The 15,027-nt window shown below is 44.8% G+C and overlaps 1 protein-coding gene across 3 annotated transcripts in view; it reads left to right on the top strand.

Moving 5' to 3' along the window:
• Nucleotides 1-10,999, top strand: part of LOC129842839 (microtubule-associated serine/threonine-protein kinase 1-like) — an 88,782-nt gene extending 77,783 nt beyond the window's left edge. For all 3 annotated transcript variants that reach the window (XM_055911513.1, XM_055911512.1, XM_055911514.1), the window contains 10 exons: nucleotides 431-543; nucleotides 4,894-5,054; nucleotides 5,439-5,689; nucleotides 5,951-6,211; nucleotides 6,549-6,793; nucleotides 6,904-7,026; nucleotides 7,329-7,465; nucleotides 7,692-7,882; nucleotides 8,442-8,872; nucleotides 9,168-10,999. In XM_055911513.1, the coding sequence (XP_055767488.1) occupies nucleotides 431-543; nucleotides 4,894-5,054; nucleotides 5,439-5,689; nucleotides 5,951-6,211; nucleotides 6,549-6,793; nucleotides 6,904-7,026; nucleotides 7,329-7,465; nucleotides 7,692-7,882; nucleotides 8,442-8,872; nucleotides 9,168-10,658 (3,404 nt within the window). In that variant the 3' untranslated portion in view covers nucleotides 10,659-10,999. The remainder of the gene's footprint in view (nucleotides 1-430; nucleotides 544-4,893; nucleotides 5,055-5,438; nucleotides 5,690-5,950; nucleotides 6,212-6,548; nucleotides 6,794-6,903; nucleotides 7,027-7,328; nucleotides 7,466-7,691; nucleotides 7,883-8,441; nucleotides 8,873-9,167) is intronic.
• Nucleotides 11,000-15,027: the final 4,028 nt, after the last annotated feature.

Below are 15,027 nucleotides of genomic sequence, written 5' to 3'. Positions count from 1 at the left end.
ACACAGGCAGCCCAATTCTGATATTTTTCCCAATTGGCCAAAAACTTATCTGATTGATCAAAATACATATAATTGGAAAAAGATCAGAATTGGGCTCCATGTGTAAAGCAAGTGAGTCTTTGATCTTTGATAGGGGTTATCTCATGGTAAAACTCAGCCAAGCCAGAGAGCGGTTCTCCCAAAGTGTTGCAGCATTTTGCAGCGACTTTGAAAAGTGTAAGCAGAGGAGAGAACGCCAAGGCTAGGGCCGTTAAATTATTTATGAAGACTAAGATGTTACATCTCTCTCTCGCTCTCTCTTTCTCTCTGTTTCTCTCCATCTCTCTTTCTCTCTGTTTCTCTCCATCTCTCTTTCTCTCAATCTCTCTTTCTCGCCATCTGTCTCTCTCTCTCTCTCTGTTTCTCTCTCTCTTCTCCTGTCCTCCCTCAGCCCGTTCAGATCGTTATCACCACATCAATGCGTACGATGAGGATGACACCAACGATGATGATGAGCCTGTTGAGATCAGGCAGTTCTCCTCCTGCTCCCCTCGCTTCAGCAAGGTACACAGACACACATACACACACACATACACACACACACACACACACACACACATACACACACACATATGGTTGGGGAGTAACTGATTACGTTACAAAACACTAACAGATTAAAGATACTTTAGACAAACTAGATGATTACTTCTTGGATTACTTTTAAATTCAGAAAGGATGTTTGCTGGAAAAAAATATCCATTATGACATCTTTCTGTTTTCTCAATGACATTCAATTCAGCATTGAAAAAAGGCGCAAGTTTAAGTTTGTTCCACCTGAGAGAGTCTGACCACAAGTCAGAGACCACTATGATGACACACCAAATGTGGTTGATGGATCATTTTTGTCTTCTAATGTCTCTTAAGGGGAAAGTAACTGAAAGATTATGTTACTGAGTTTGGGCAATCCAAAAGTTACGTTACAGATTCCAATTTGGACAGGTAAACATACTTTTTTATATTGTCACATACACCAGATAGGTGCAGTGAAATGTGTTGTTTTACAGGGTCAGCCATAGAAGTACGGCTTCCCTTGAGCAAATTAGAGTTAAGTTCAAGGGCCAGCCATTTCTTACCTTGTCGGCTCTTCGAACCAGTGATCTTTCAGTTACCGGCCAAACACTGTAACCGTTAGGCTACCTCCCACTCTAGGTAACTAGTAACTGTAGTGGATTACATTTAAAAAGGAACATACCCAACCCTGCACACACACACGTGCCACACACACTCCTCTGGCTGCCCTCACTTCAGCAAGGTCATTTTCTCTCTTCATCTCCCCTTACTTAACGGTGTCTTCTAGCTATCCCATCTCATTTTTCATCCTGGCTCTCTCTCTCTCTCCCTCACTCTCTCTTTATCCCTTCTCTTTTTCTCCCTCCTCATAGTTTGAATCCCTATTATCCTGTCATTCTGTCGTTACACCATCTTTCCTTCTATATTATCTCTCTCTCTCTGCTGCCCTCCTTTTGTCCTTCACCTGTCCCTTCCTCCTCCTCTCTGTTCTCATGTACGGGTGGGGACTAATGAAGGGTCTCTTGTGGGAATGAGTAGGGCTGTGTGTGTGTGTGCGTGTGTGAAGGGTCTCTTGTATAAATGGACAGGGCTAAGGGCTCTATTACAGTAGCAGTACATTGATGGAGAGACCTGATTAGAGTCTAGAACACTGCCTGCTGGTCTCAAAGCATACACATGGATGCATGTTTCACAAACACACACACACACACAGAGAGAGAGCACAAGTGGTGATGCAGGTGGCTGCATCACCACTTGGTACGGCAACTGCAAGGCACCCGACCACAAGGTGCTACAGAGGGTGGTGAGTACTGGGGCCGAGCTCCCTGCCATCCAGGACCTGTATATAGGTGGTGCTAGAGGAAGGCCCAAAAAATTGTCAAAGACTCCAGCCACCCAAGTCATAGACTGTTCTCTCTGCTACCGCACAAGTGGTACCGAGGCACCAAGTCAGGAACCAACAGGACCCTGAACAGCTTCTACCCCCAAGCCATAATACTGCTAAACAAGCCTGCTAAATAGGTCATCAAATGGCTACCCGGACTACCTGCATTGACCATCTCTTGCACTGACTCTATGCACACACACTGGACTCTACACACAGACTCACAGATATTTACACCAGTGGCGATCGGTGCCATTTAAGATGAGGCATGGCCTTATTTATTTTACAGCATATTGGATGACTGTCCTTCATATTCCATTCAACCAGTTCAATGTAACATCGATAGGTTTAGGCTACTACATGATACATTTTCTCTATACCCATCAGGAAGTTGCTACAACCTAGCCTATGAATGAAAGTTTACAACAGGTCGAGAGAAAAATGTGAGTAGTCAAGTTGACAGACAGTGACACATTCAATACCGCCTTGCACTCTCTTGCCTGCATCTAGCTGATTTAGGGTGTAATCATTAGTCCAGCAGTTGCAAACGACAGTTTCTATTGGGCAAATAAAGGTATGTTTATTCCCGTTTCGTTCTGTTGATGTAACGACTTTCTTCCTGGGATGAAGGAGAGGACCAAAATGCAGCGCGGTTAGTGTTCAACATGTTTAATTTGACAATAAACGGTGAACACTTACAACAATACAAAAACAACAAACGTGAAAGCCGAGACAGTCCTATCTGGTGCAGAACACAAACACAGAGACAGGAAACAATCACCCACAAAATCCCAACACCAAACAAGCCTCCTATATATGATTCTCAATCAGGGACAACGATTACCAGCTGCCTCTGATTGAGAACCATATTAGGCTGGACACAGAAACAGACAAACTAGACACACAACATAGAATTCCCACCCAGCTCACGTCCTGACCAACACTAAACAAGCAAAACACATAATAACTCTGGTCAGGACGTTACAGTTGAAGAAAGGTTTTTCAACAGAATCGGCAGAATTAATACACCCTTGATCACACGCAAACACAGTTCACTTTCATAGCAGCCACATACAAACAGCATGATTACTTTGCTCGTTAATTCCTTCTAGCATCTACGCGCTCTCCTCCTCTCACCTTTTCCCTTCGCTTGTAGACAACAGTGCATAACACATCAGCTGTCTGTGATCAGGTGAAAAAACCTTTCCAAGCCAAACCTTAATATCATAACCGCTAACTGCTACACACAGTCTACATCTTTGTCCCCATATTAGCTAACATCATAGTCAACATAGCTACTAGAACTAATGCGTTAATATAAACCTGCTACAATCATACAGCACAGTGCATAGTCAGCAAGCAGTTAGCAGTTACACCGGTGGGCCCTGGTGGCAATAAATTCATATAACCAAAAGCTTACCTTGACTTGGAGAGTTCCAGTGTTGGCTAGCCATAGCCAGCTAGCTAATATAGCATCCCTTTCTGTTTGAGCCAGGTTTTTGAGTAGGTTAAACTATTTTGCTGTTGAACTATTGTCTTTCTCTCTCTTTGAGTCAACTACTCAACACAATTTAGGCACTGAAGTGCTAGGTAGCTGTAGCTTCTGCTTTCAGTACTAGATTCGTTCTCTGATCCTTTGATTGGGTGCACTCCATGTCAGTTCATGCTGCAAGAACTCTGATAGGTTGTAGGATATCCTCCGTAAGTTGTCATAATTACTGTGTAAGTCTATGGAAGTCAATGTACCCAGAGGAGGACGAAACTAGCCGTCCTCCGGCTACACCATGGTGCTATCCTAAGAGTGCTGTTGAGGTTACTGTAGAACTTTATTGCAGAACAGTGTGTTTTAATCAATTATTTGGTGACGTAAATATATATTTAGTATAATTTTATCTAAAAAGGATAACTTTTTAAATGTTTCACTATTTACATTTTTCAGAAATTCACTGAGGATGATGGTCCTCCGCCTCCTCTGAGGAGCCTCCACTGACTTAAACTGACACCCCACCACACACATACACACGTTACTACATACACCCACACACTCATAAGATGCACACACATGCATACTGACGCCGCACACACACGTTTACACATACACACACACACACACACACACACTTTTACACATAAGCTGCTGCTACTGTCTATTATCTATCCTGTTGCCTAGTCACTTTACCCCTACCTATATGTACATATCTACCTCAGTTACCTTGTACCCCTGCACATCGACTCGCTGCTGCTACTCCCTGTATATAGACATGTTATTTTGACTCATTATTGTTATTCATTATTCACTGTGTATTTATTCCTCATGTCACTATTTACATTTTTTATATTATTTTGTATCTTTATCTTGAACTGCATTGTTGGAAAAAGATCCGTAAGTAAGCATTTCCCTGTTAGTCTACAACTGTAGTAAAATGTGATTTGATTTATTACAGTAGTTTGGATTTAGAAGCCAATGTACATATCACAGTACAGCTCATGTTATTGCCACTGCTTCAGTTACCATGGTGCTGAATACTCTTTAGCCTTGTTTTAATGCACTGTTCATGTTGTTAAGCTGGTCTCCCACACACACCAGCATACTCACAGCTCATTTACGAGACCTTGCCGTGTGTGTGTGCGAGTGTGCGTGCGTGCGTGTGTGTGTATTAGCTGAAACACCCACCTACTTTGTATTACATGTAAAGTAGTTGATTCTAGCCTATCCTTATTTAAATGCAGTTGTTGTAAGTTAATTAGCTCCGCAATCTTTCTATCTACAGTATGTAACTGACTATCATGTTCTATGTTTGGCTTAAGGCTAAGGGTAGTGATGATGAGTGTTTTAACCAACTTGCTTCCTTTCTTTATGTTCAGACCATGTATTCATAAAGTGTTTCAGAGTAGGAGTGCTGACCTAGAATCAGCAGTGTGGCTCAGATTTGGACTTTCTCTCCATGGCCCATCTGCAGGTGTACAGCAGCATGGAGCACCTGTCCCAGTTGGAGCAGAAGGCCCCCTCAGTGACTCGACGGGAACACAAGGGCTCCCGGGAGGACAACAAGGGGAAGAGAGAGAGTCTGGGAAGCTTCCCTATCAGGGACAAGAGCTGGAGGACCGGATCACCTGAGATGTGAGTGTGGTGGGTTGAGAGCGAGAGATATGGGGGGGGGGATTTCATGTCTGAGTTTCATACACAGATTTGTTTATAGAAGTGAGATCCACGGTCCATAATTGACTCTAGCGAGTGTGATTGTGTGAACTCTCACGCTGAGCTCCTGTGTTGGAGAAGTGTCAGAACCTAAGACGGTGGTAGCAGCCATTAAATCATCCAAACAGAGAGATGTTTACACTAACTTTAAGGGGGTATACATAGGCATTCATGAAATGTGTACAAGTCATGACACCTTTATACCAACATTCACAACACATTGATTCAACATCAGTTTAAAGAAGTTTTCAAAATAAAAGTCCCTTAGCATTGGGAAAAATAGCCTCTTCTCCTGGCCCCTCAAAGGAAGCGTCTGTCCGGTTCTGAGTCCCTCTACATGGACGGTGACTCCAGCCCTCCCCTCGGGGCCCGGCGCCGTTTCTCCGCCCTCATGGACACGCATCGCTTCGCCTCACAGCAGGAGGACAACCCAGACCCCCTGACACGCCAGCCCCCTGTCAAGGCTAGGGGGACTTCACTGGAGGTGGCCTCCGTTCCCTCCACACCCCCCTCCACCCCCAGCACCACCCCTGACCCAACAGAGGAACATGTAGGAGGTGAGAGAGAGAGAGAGAGAGACAGAGAGAGAGACATAGAGAGAGAGACACAGAGACAGAGACAGAGATTACGGGGTGGTAGAGGTTTGTTTCACTTGTATTGTCACCTGACAAACTGGTGATTTTATCAGGTGAGGTGACAATTGAAAAGTCAGTAGAAATTGATGATGTGTATAGATTGTAAGTAAGCCAAGAGAGGACATTAGCTAAGGTCCAACAATATACTTGAGACTGGAGAGTAATATTTGTTTCCGCCAACAGAGAAACCACCAAGGCCAGGCGAGACTCTGGGAGCCACGCCCACCCCCTCCACTACTCCTGGACCTACATCAGCCAATAGGGAGCTGGGGGCAGGACCTGTGTATGACCCCCTGGGCCCCCGGGCCACGAATGACCTGGTCCTCCGCAGGGCGAGACACCAGCAGATGTCAGGAGACACAGGGGAGAAGAGGAACTCACGGCCTGGCAACAAGGTTATCAAGTCAGCCTCGGCCACAGCCCTGTCTGTCATCATACCTGCAGGTAACTATGCTGAATTTGTATGTGTTGTCACTGGCTTGAGTAGCTTTATATGTATTTTAATAATCAAATACATTTAATCAGGCAGTCAATTAATCACTATGGCCTCCTGCCACTAGAGGATGCTGTGAGCTGGGATGTTACTCTAATGCTGAGTTTACACAGCATGCTTCAAACCACATGATGAAATAGTACATTGTAATATGTGTATCTCTATGCCTAAAACCTTTCTTACTATTTTTCTTACCCACAATCACTATTCCATTCTCCCAATTTGTCATCCCTTCATCTTTCCCCTTTCCCATTACTTCTGTCCCTAACATCCCCCCCCCCACCACAGTAGACCAGTACGTCCACAGTCACAGCTCCCCCTTGGCCAGCCCCATGTCCCCCCGCTCCCTGTCCTCCAACCCCTCCTCCCGGGACTCGTCACCCAGCCGTGACTACTGTCCGGCCCCCGCCGTCAGCGTGCTGCGCTCTCCCATCACCATCCACCGCTCAGGGAAGAAGTACGGATTTACCCTCAGGGCGATACGGGTCTACATGGGAGATACGGATGTTTACAGTGTCCATCACATCATCTGGGTGAGGAGAGGGGGAGGAGAAGGGGGAGGGGTGGATTAATTAATTAATTAACTTGAAAGGTGTACACTATCCTATTTATTGATTGACAATGTATCCTCGTCCAATGGCAGCACGTGGAGGATGGAGGCCCCGCCCAGGAAGCAGGACTGTATGCTGGTGACCTCATCACCCATGTGAATGGGGAGTCTGTCCACGGATTGGTCCACACGGAAGTGGTGGAACTCATTCTAAAGGTATGATGGAAGAAGAGACTGGGTTCTACATATTCGTAGGTTTGCGTAACATCCATGCTCTGTGTTGGTCTCTTAAGCTATGAGTAAGGGTGTTATTCGTCAATGTAGATGTGAAGGAGGTCGTTCTGTGACCATGCTCATATGATGAGTCACTTGCCTGCATACTAGCGTTGGCTCCCTGAGCCAGTGCCCAGGCTTTAGCTCAGCAGGCTAACCTAGACTTGTGGCATGCAGAAAACCTGTGATCAAACCCCAGTCAGTCACATAGACATGGCTCATCATCATTCTGTGTGCCCCTGCAGAGTGGCAACAAGGTGACAGTGACCACCACACCGTTTGAGAACACCTCCATCAAGGTGGGTCCGGCACGCAAGTCCAACTACAAGTGCAAGATGGCCCGACGCAATAAGAGGCCCTTCGGCAAAGAGGGACAAGAGAGGTACAGTAGTATGGTGCTCTCATTGACAGTAGCTGTGTTATCATGTATGCTGTAACATGGAGAAGAACAGTTACAAGTATTTATTTAGCAGTCTGCTAATGCGTTTCAGTATCTCTCCATGTTATACATTGCGAAACATTTTTTTTAATGAAAACGCTTCGTTACTACGCTCTCCTACTCCATCCCCTATCCCTCTGTCCCCCTCCTCCCTCTCTCCTCCCTACAGTAAGAAGCATAGCTCCCTGTTCAGGAAGATCACTAAACAGTCCAACCTGCTCCACACCAGCCGCAGCCTGTCCTCTCTGAACCGCTCTCTGTCGTCCAGTGACAGTCTACCAGGTTCTCCCTCCCACAACCTGTCAGCCCGCTCCCCAACACAGCAGGGATACAGGTCCACACCTGAGTCCTCCTACCTGGGTGAGTAACAGACCTGAGGGGTACACTACAAAGCAGCATCAATGAGTTAGCCAGCTAACTTGCCTAACTATTCTGAAATAAAAAAAATTGAAAGATAAGCTTGAAATGTGCGTGGTCTAATTGACTCAACAACCAAAACCACATATCGAAGTTTAGCTTTCTTGATGAACTAGAAAATCAATAGTTATTTCTGGTTGTTTATGGAAGTTAGCTGGCTAACTCATTGATCCCGCTTTGTAGTATACGCCTCAGGGTTCCTAATAGTATTTGTTTTCTTTGAAGTAAATAGAGTGTTTGAGATTGTCAGATGGGTGTCAGATGGACAGGGTTTGGGAACCAGTTTTGGTTCCATTGCACCAGGCAAGCTGAATCCAACATTGTAATACCAGTTGTGGCTGAACTGATTATTACTTTGTAACTGAAGAATCTGTTTTTCCCTCTTCCTCTCTCACCTTTCTCTTTTCTATCTTCTCTCTTCTTGTCTCTCTTTCTCTACTCCTCTCTTTTTTCTCTTTATCTTCACTGTAACCTCTCTTGTCTTTCTCTTTCCTCCCCCCAGGTGTGTCCTCTCAGAGCAGCTCTCCTGCCTCCAGCACCCCCAACTCCCCTGCCGCCTCCCAGCACATGCGCCCCAGCTCCCTGCACGGCCTCTCCCCCAAGCTCCACCGCCAGTACCGCTCGGCCCGCTGCAAGTCCGCCGGCAACATCCCCCTCTCCCCCTTAGCCCACACACCATCCCCCACCCAGTCCTCCCCTCCCCCACTCCCGGGCCACACCATCGGTAGCTCCAACACCACCCAGACCTTCCCTGCCGGGGCAAAGCTCCACTCATCACCACCCGTGGTCCGCCCCAGGCCCAAGTCCGCCGAGCCGCCCCGTTCCCCACTCCTCAAGAGGGTCCAGTCGGCAGAGAAGCTCACCTCGCCACTGTCTCATTCCCAGTCGTCGAGTGGTGGGGTGGGAGGGCCTCTGAGGAAACACAGCCTGGAGGTATTGTGAATGTGGCGGTCTGAGATGTGTATTAGAGGTGTGACACATAGGTAACGTGTGCTATGTGTGTATTATGAATGTGTCCAGTTTGTAATGTACAGTATAGTGTTGATTTAGTATTTTCATCTCATTTATTAGTTTAGGTATACACGGGAAAGACATTTAAATACAGTTAAAACAACACATTGGGAATTAAAAGAACTTGAGCCTTTTTTAGTAGACCTACTGTATACAGCATCATTATGTGTCTAAGACAATTTCCCCCTAAATAAAAGTTTATCCTATCCTATCCTAGGTCCAGCACTCTGACTTGTACCGCAAGGACCAGTTCCACTGTTGTGAGCTGGGGCTCCAGAGTTTGTTGGAGACGGAAGGGGAGAATCTACCACCTCCGAACCCCCCACTGCTGCCCTCCGCCCCGGGCTCCCAGGGTTCATCTACTGGGGCAACTACCACGACACCCGAGACTGGGGTGCTCAAGCCGATGAGGAAGTTAGGGAGGCAGGAGTCGCCGCTGAGTAGGGATACACTGCTGGCTGGTAGGGAGAGGGAAAGAGAGAGAGAGAGGAAGAGAGAGAGGGAAAGAGAAAGATCGAGGGAGAGGGTGGGAGAGATCATTATGGCTTATAGCAACAGGACAACAACCGTCCCAGAGAGGTCACCTAACCGAGGAGGAGGAGCCACAACAGATAATCACCAATCAATAGCTAGAAAACCCTCAACCAGTGAGCATACCTTTAGCCCTCAGAGTAGCCCCACCTACAGAGCCCAATCCAGCCAATCGCCAAATCTGGAGTCCATCAAAACTACAAGTCCCATTACTCCCACTGGGTCACCAGGTATCTTTAGGGGCCATCCAGAAGGAGCAGAGAAGAGCCAGCGTCAGACAAACATGTCTATCAAACAACAGAGCCTCCGAACAGCCGTGAGTACAAGCCCTCTCAGCCAAGACTCCCAGGAGAATTACGGAGAGGACAGAACGGAACCAAAGCTAAATGGAGACAACAAGGTGTGTCCTCCTCCTCCTCCTCCAAGGCCCAGCATGCCCTGTGGGGGCCCTCTAGGGAGAGGCACTAGTCCAGACAGAGGCATGGGTATGGGTGGATCATCAATTACGTCAGGGTCTAAAGGTATGTTCAAGGCTAGTAGTAATCCATCAGGAATAGTAGGAGAGAGCCTGAGAAAGAATGGAGCCGAGAACAATGGCTCTCCAAGAACTTCAGAACTGGGGTTGAGAAGCCCCAAAAGCCCCAAACCTCCAGCCAGGGCCCTGGCTCCGGCTGTTCCACCCCACGGACAACCCCTCTCCCTGGGCAAGGTGAGGCAGGGCCTGGGGCCTGTCAACTGCTACCGAGGGACCCTGGACTGGGAGGATAAATGTCGGCTGGAGGTAGTGGAAGAACACTCTCCATCCCCCTCCCCCTCCCCCACAGGCGTCACCCCCTCGCTCTGCGCACCCTCCTTCTGTCCGGGCAGGTCCAGGCCTGTTTCCCCCGGCGACAAGACCAGCTTTGTCACCCAGCTGACCAGTGCCGCTAAATTGGTCCTGGGGCCTATAAAGGGGTCAATGGTGTCCCAGTCCCAGGAGGGGCCCAAGGGGAAGGAGCTGAAAGACATGCTCAAGCCGGGTGAGGAGAAGCAAGGTGCCTCGGCAGGAAAGTCTGAGGCTTCGTCCGGACTCGGAGTCCGGATGGTTGGCGGTGGCACCACAGTGGCCCAAAGTCCAGCCAACTCTGTTCCTCAGCCTGATAAGGCGAACACAGGTAGAAACCCCCCCAAATTGTAACCCTTCTATCTGAAGGGAGTTTAGAGAGGAGGGCATTGAGAAATGAGATGCCTTTTCAGAGTTCTAGAACAATTCCACAATGTCAAGCACTTAAGGGAACATTCCAGTTCTAGAAGAGAATATCAACATGGTATTGACTGATCTGTAACCATGAGTGAGCAGAACCATTGTAAAGGTGCTGTTACGGCCATTTTCTATTATACAGTTAGTATATATTAAGACAACGCTCCACTTTATGAACTATTAGATATCTATAACAGATCTGTATGTATGTATGTGAAATGAATGCATGTCACGTGGTACAGTTTGTGTGTTTCTAGAATAAAAAGGAGTGAAAAGTGCTTTACTGATCAAAACATGCTGAATACTGTGAAACACCAAATCCAGTTACTTACTCGGTTTTTCTATCTCGACTAAACGACCAATCACTTCTGTTTCTGTAATTCACTCAAATAAACGTTATCACAAGCAGAGGGTATGCTGAGGCACAATCAAACCATTACAACCTTGACAGCAACAACAACAAAACACAAAATCCAATCGGCCACTGTAGATTTGTCTTTTAAAAGTAAATGACAAAATGACTACTGTAAAAGACAATGACGCGGCCACTAGATTTTATCTTTAGAAAGGCACTTTCATCCCAAGCGACTTACAGTCATGCATGGATACATTTTTCGTATGGGTAACCCCAGTGGGAATCGAACCCACAGCCCTTGACTGAGCCACACAGGACCAATGACTACTGTAGTTTTCTGTTACTACTGTAAGGCCCATGACAAAGAATGATGGTCCAACACTACACCCACTGAAGTCCTCAGTTGATTAGCATAGCCAGATTAGCATAGCATGCTGTCAGTGAATGTCTGTAAGTGAAGGATGAAATGGAACAACCTTGAGTTAGTTCTGGGTGAATCTTGAAGGCTATGGCACATTTGTGTGTCATGGATTGCGTCCGAAATGGCATCCTATTCCCTATAAAGTGCACTACTTTTGATCAGAGCCCCTGTGGTAGTGCACTATATAGGGAATAGGATGCATTTGGTGCCTTGGTAAAGAAGAGTAAAGCTCCTCTGACAGTTCTGAAGCTCAGAGCGCTTATCTCTACAGAACAGGACTACTACTTGCAGCCCCAACACACACACACACACACACACACTGGTGTAAGCGGAGTTGATATTCATGGATTTAAATCCCATACCCCTGTGGTGGATGATTTGGGCCGTGTGAGTGTGTGTGTGCCAGTTCAGGGATGGGTTCAGTAAGCCAGAAACTATAGAAATGAACAGAATCCAAACTTGAATAACATTGATAAACTAGAATAATTGTATTTTGTTGTGAATAAAATTATCTGTTACTTGATCCTGACTGCACAGCTACGGTAAGGAGATTACTGTAAATATCTGTAAAGACTTGAAAAATACTTATTGTTATACTGAAGTATTTATTCTATGGCTCTACTATTCGTACGTTCTAATTGTCACTCATCATGTTTTGTTTTGAACCAAAAAGGTGAAGAAGATGTAGGTGAAAATGGATGTAGCATATTTAATAGATGTAAAATGCATATTAAGGGCTTTATGGATGGATAAGGTTTTTCATTCTTTGATGTCAAATGTTCACTTGCTGTTATCTTTTATCCATCTGTTTTTCTATTAACCTTATTTTCATATTGGATTCCTTCCTAATTCTGGTGTCAGGTATCTGATATTTTAACTGTCTGTTTTTAGCCAACTCTGTATGGAGTTGTCATGCCAACAATTCCAATGGAGTAGGCAAAATCACAAACAGATCTGGGATCAGGCTAGTCTGTGTTGTGAAATAGTAATATGACTATCCATGTTTCACTCACCACAGTAGGATTCACTGGAAGTTGAGCACTACAACTGTATGTGTGTTAAGATAATACACTGTGCATTATTTCAATGGTGAAATTATGATGATCTCTCGCTCTCTCATGTATCTTCTCTATCAAACATGTAACACCCATAATCTTTATGCGAATGATTGGCAAATGTTTGTTAGCGGGTGAAGAATATCAGATGTTGGAATTAGTCTGGTAGAATATTTTGTGACGATATGCAAGCTTTTATGTACTACCTTACTTGGCTACTTTTCAGGTGACTTTCTGACTGTAGCCTATAACTTGGACCATACCGCCCCCTTATGGTGTGTGTATATATACAGTACCAGTCAAATGTTTGGACACACCAACACGTTCCAGGGTTTTTCTTTATTTTTACTATTTACTACATTGTAGAATAATAGTGAAGACATCAAAACGATGAAATAACACATATGGAATCATGTAGTAACCAAAAAGTGTTAAATAAATCAAAATATATTTTATATTTGAGATTCTTCAAAGTAGCCACCCTTTGCCTTGATGACAGCTTTGCACACGCTTGGTGTTCTCTCAAACAGCGTCATGAGGTAGTCACCTGGAATGCAAATGAATTAACAGGTGTGCCTTGTTAAAAGTTAATTTGTGGAATTTCTTTCCTTCTTAATGTGTTTGAGCCAATCAGTTGTGTTGTGACAAGGTAGGGGTGGTATACAGAAGATAGCCCTATTTGGTAAAAGACCACTTACATATTATGGCAAGAACAGATCAAATAAGCAAAGAGAAATGACAGTCCATCATGACTTTAAGACATGAAGGTCAGTCAATCCTAAAAATGTCAAGAACTTTGACAGTTTCTTCAAGTGCAGTCGCAAAAACCATCAAAGGCTATGATGAAACTGGCTCTCATGAGGACTGCCACAGGAAAGGAAGACCCAGAGTTACCTCTGCTGCAGAGGATACGTTCATTAGAATTAACTGCACCTCAGAAATTGCATCTCAACATCAACTGTTCAGAGGATACTCTGTGAATCAGGCCTTCATGGTCGAGTTCCTGCCAAGAAATCGCTACCAAAATACACCAATAAGAAGAAGAGACTTGCTTGGGCCAAGAAACACGAGCAGTGGACATTAGACCGGTGGAAATATGTCCATTGGTCAGATGAGTCCAAATTTGGGATTTTTTAATTCCAACGGCCATGTCTTTGTGAGACGCAGAGTAGGTGAATGGAGGATCTCCGCATGTGTGGTTCCCACCATGAAGCATGGAGGAGGAGGTGTGATGGTGTAGGGGTGCTTTGTTGGTGACACTGTCAGTGATTTATTTAGGATTCAAGGCACATTTAACCAGCATGGCTACCACAGCATTCTGCAGCGATACGCCATCCCATCTGGTTTGCACTTAGTGGGACTATAATTTGTTTTTCAACAGGAGAATGATCTAACACACCTACAGGCTGTGTAAGGGCTATTTGACCAAGAAGGAGAGTGATGGAGTGCTGCATCAGATGACCTGGCCTCCACAATCACCCTACCTCAACCCAATTAAGATGGTTTGGAATGAGTTGGACCGCAGAGTGAAGGAAAAGCAGCCAACAAGTGCTCAGCATATGTGGGAACTCCTTCAAGACGGTTGGAAAAGCATTCCAGGTGAAGCTGATTGAGAGAATGCCGAGAGTGTGCAAAGCTGTCATCAAGGCAAAGGGTGGCTACTTTGAAGAATCTCAAATATAAAATATATTTTGATTTGTTTAAAACTTTTTTGGTTACTACATGATTCCATATGTGTTATTTCATAGTTTTGATGTCTCCACTATTATTCTACAGTGTAGAAAATAGTAAAAATAAAGAAAAGCCCTAGAATGAGTAGGTGTGTCCAAACGTTTCACTGGTACTGTATATATATAAAACATTGTTCCATATCATAATCATAATGCCATGTAATTTAACATAGTCTATTCAAAATAAATATCTCATTTTATACTATTATGGAGTTTATTATCATCATATCTGAGAGCTACATATTGTTGTAACGACAGGTCAAGGTACTTCATATAGCAAGATATATTTTAGGGATGCTGTTGTAATGAAGAGGCCTAGGGCCGTGGCCTATTCAGACTTGAGATAAGAACACTTAACTTGGACTCAAGTCAAGAAATGTGGACTTAAATCCATGTTAACTACTTATCTCAAGTCTGAATTTGGCCCCTACTGAATATATACAGTTGTCTCTTGTTTTGGTAGATAACTTGAATGTTTGCAGTAGTTTACAATATATTCTTATTGTTATATGAATCATTCCACTTCTTGTTATTCTCTAACTGTTCAGAGATGGGTGGCTCTTTAGCGTTATTCTGTGACTGTTAGTTCTACCTTCAAATATAAAGGGAACCAGATAACATTTTGTCATATTTCCCATGTTATCAACCTGATCACTAAGGTGGTCTTTATCGTATTATAATCATTGAAACATCAGGAGTAGATAAGTTAGTCAAAACTGGTCTGTGAAGAGAAAATACATGCACA

This window comes from Salvelinus fontinalis, unplaced genomic scaffold (genome assembly GCF_029448725.1).
Source record: "Salvelinus fontinalis isolate EN_2023a unplaced genomic scaffold, ASM2944872v1 scaffold_0070, whole genome shotgun sequence".
Lineage (NCBI taxonomy): Eukaryota > Metazoa > Chordata > Actinopteri > Salmoniformes > Salmonidae > Salvelinus > Salvelinus fontinalis.
This window is presented reverse-complemented; position numbering and strand designations above follow the sequence as displayed.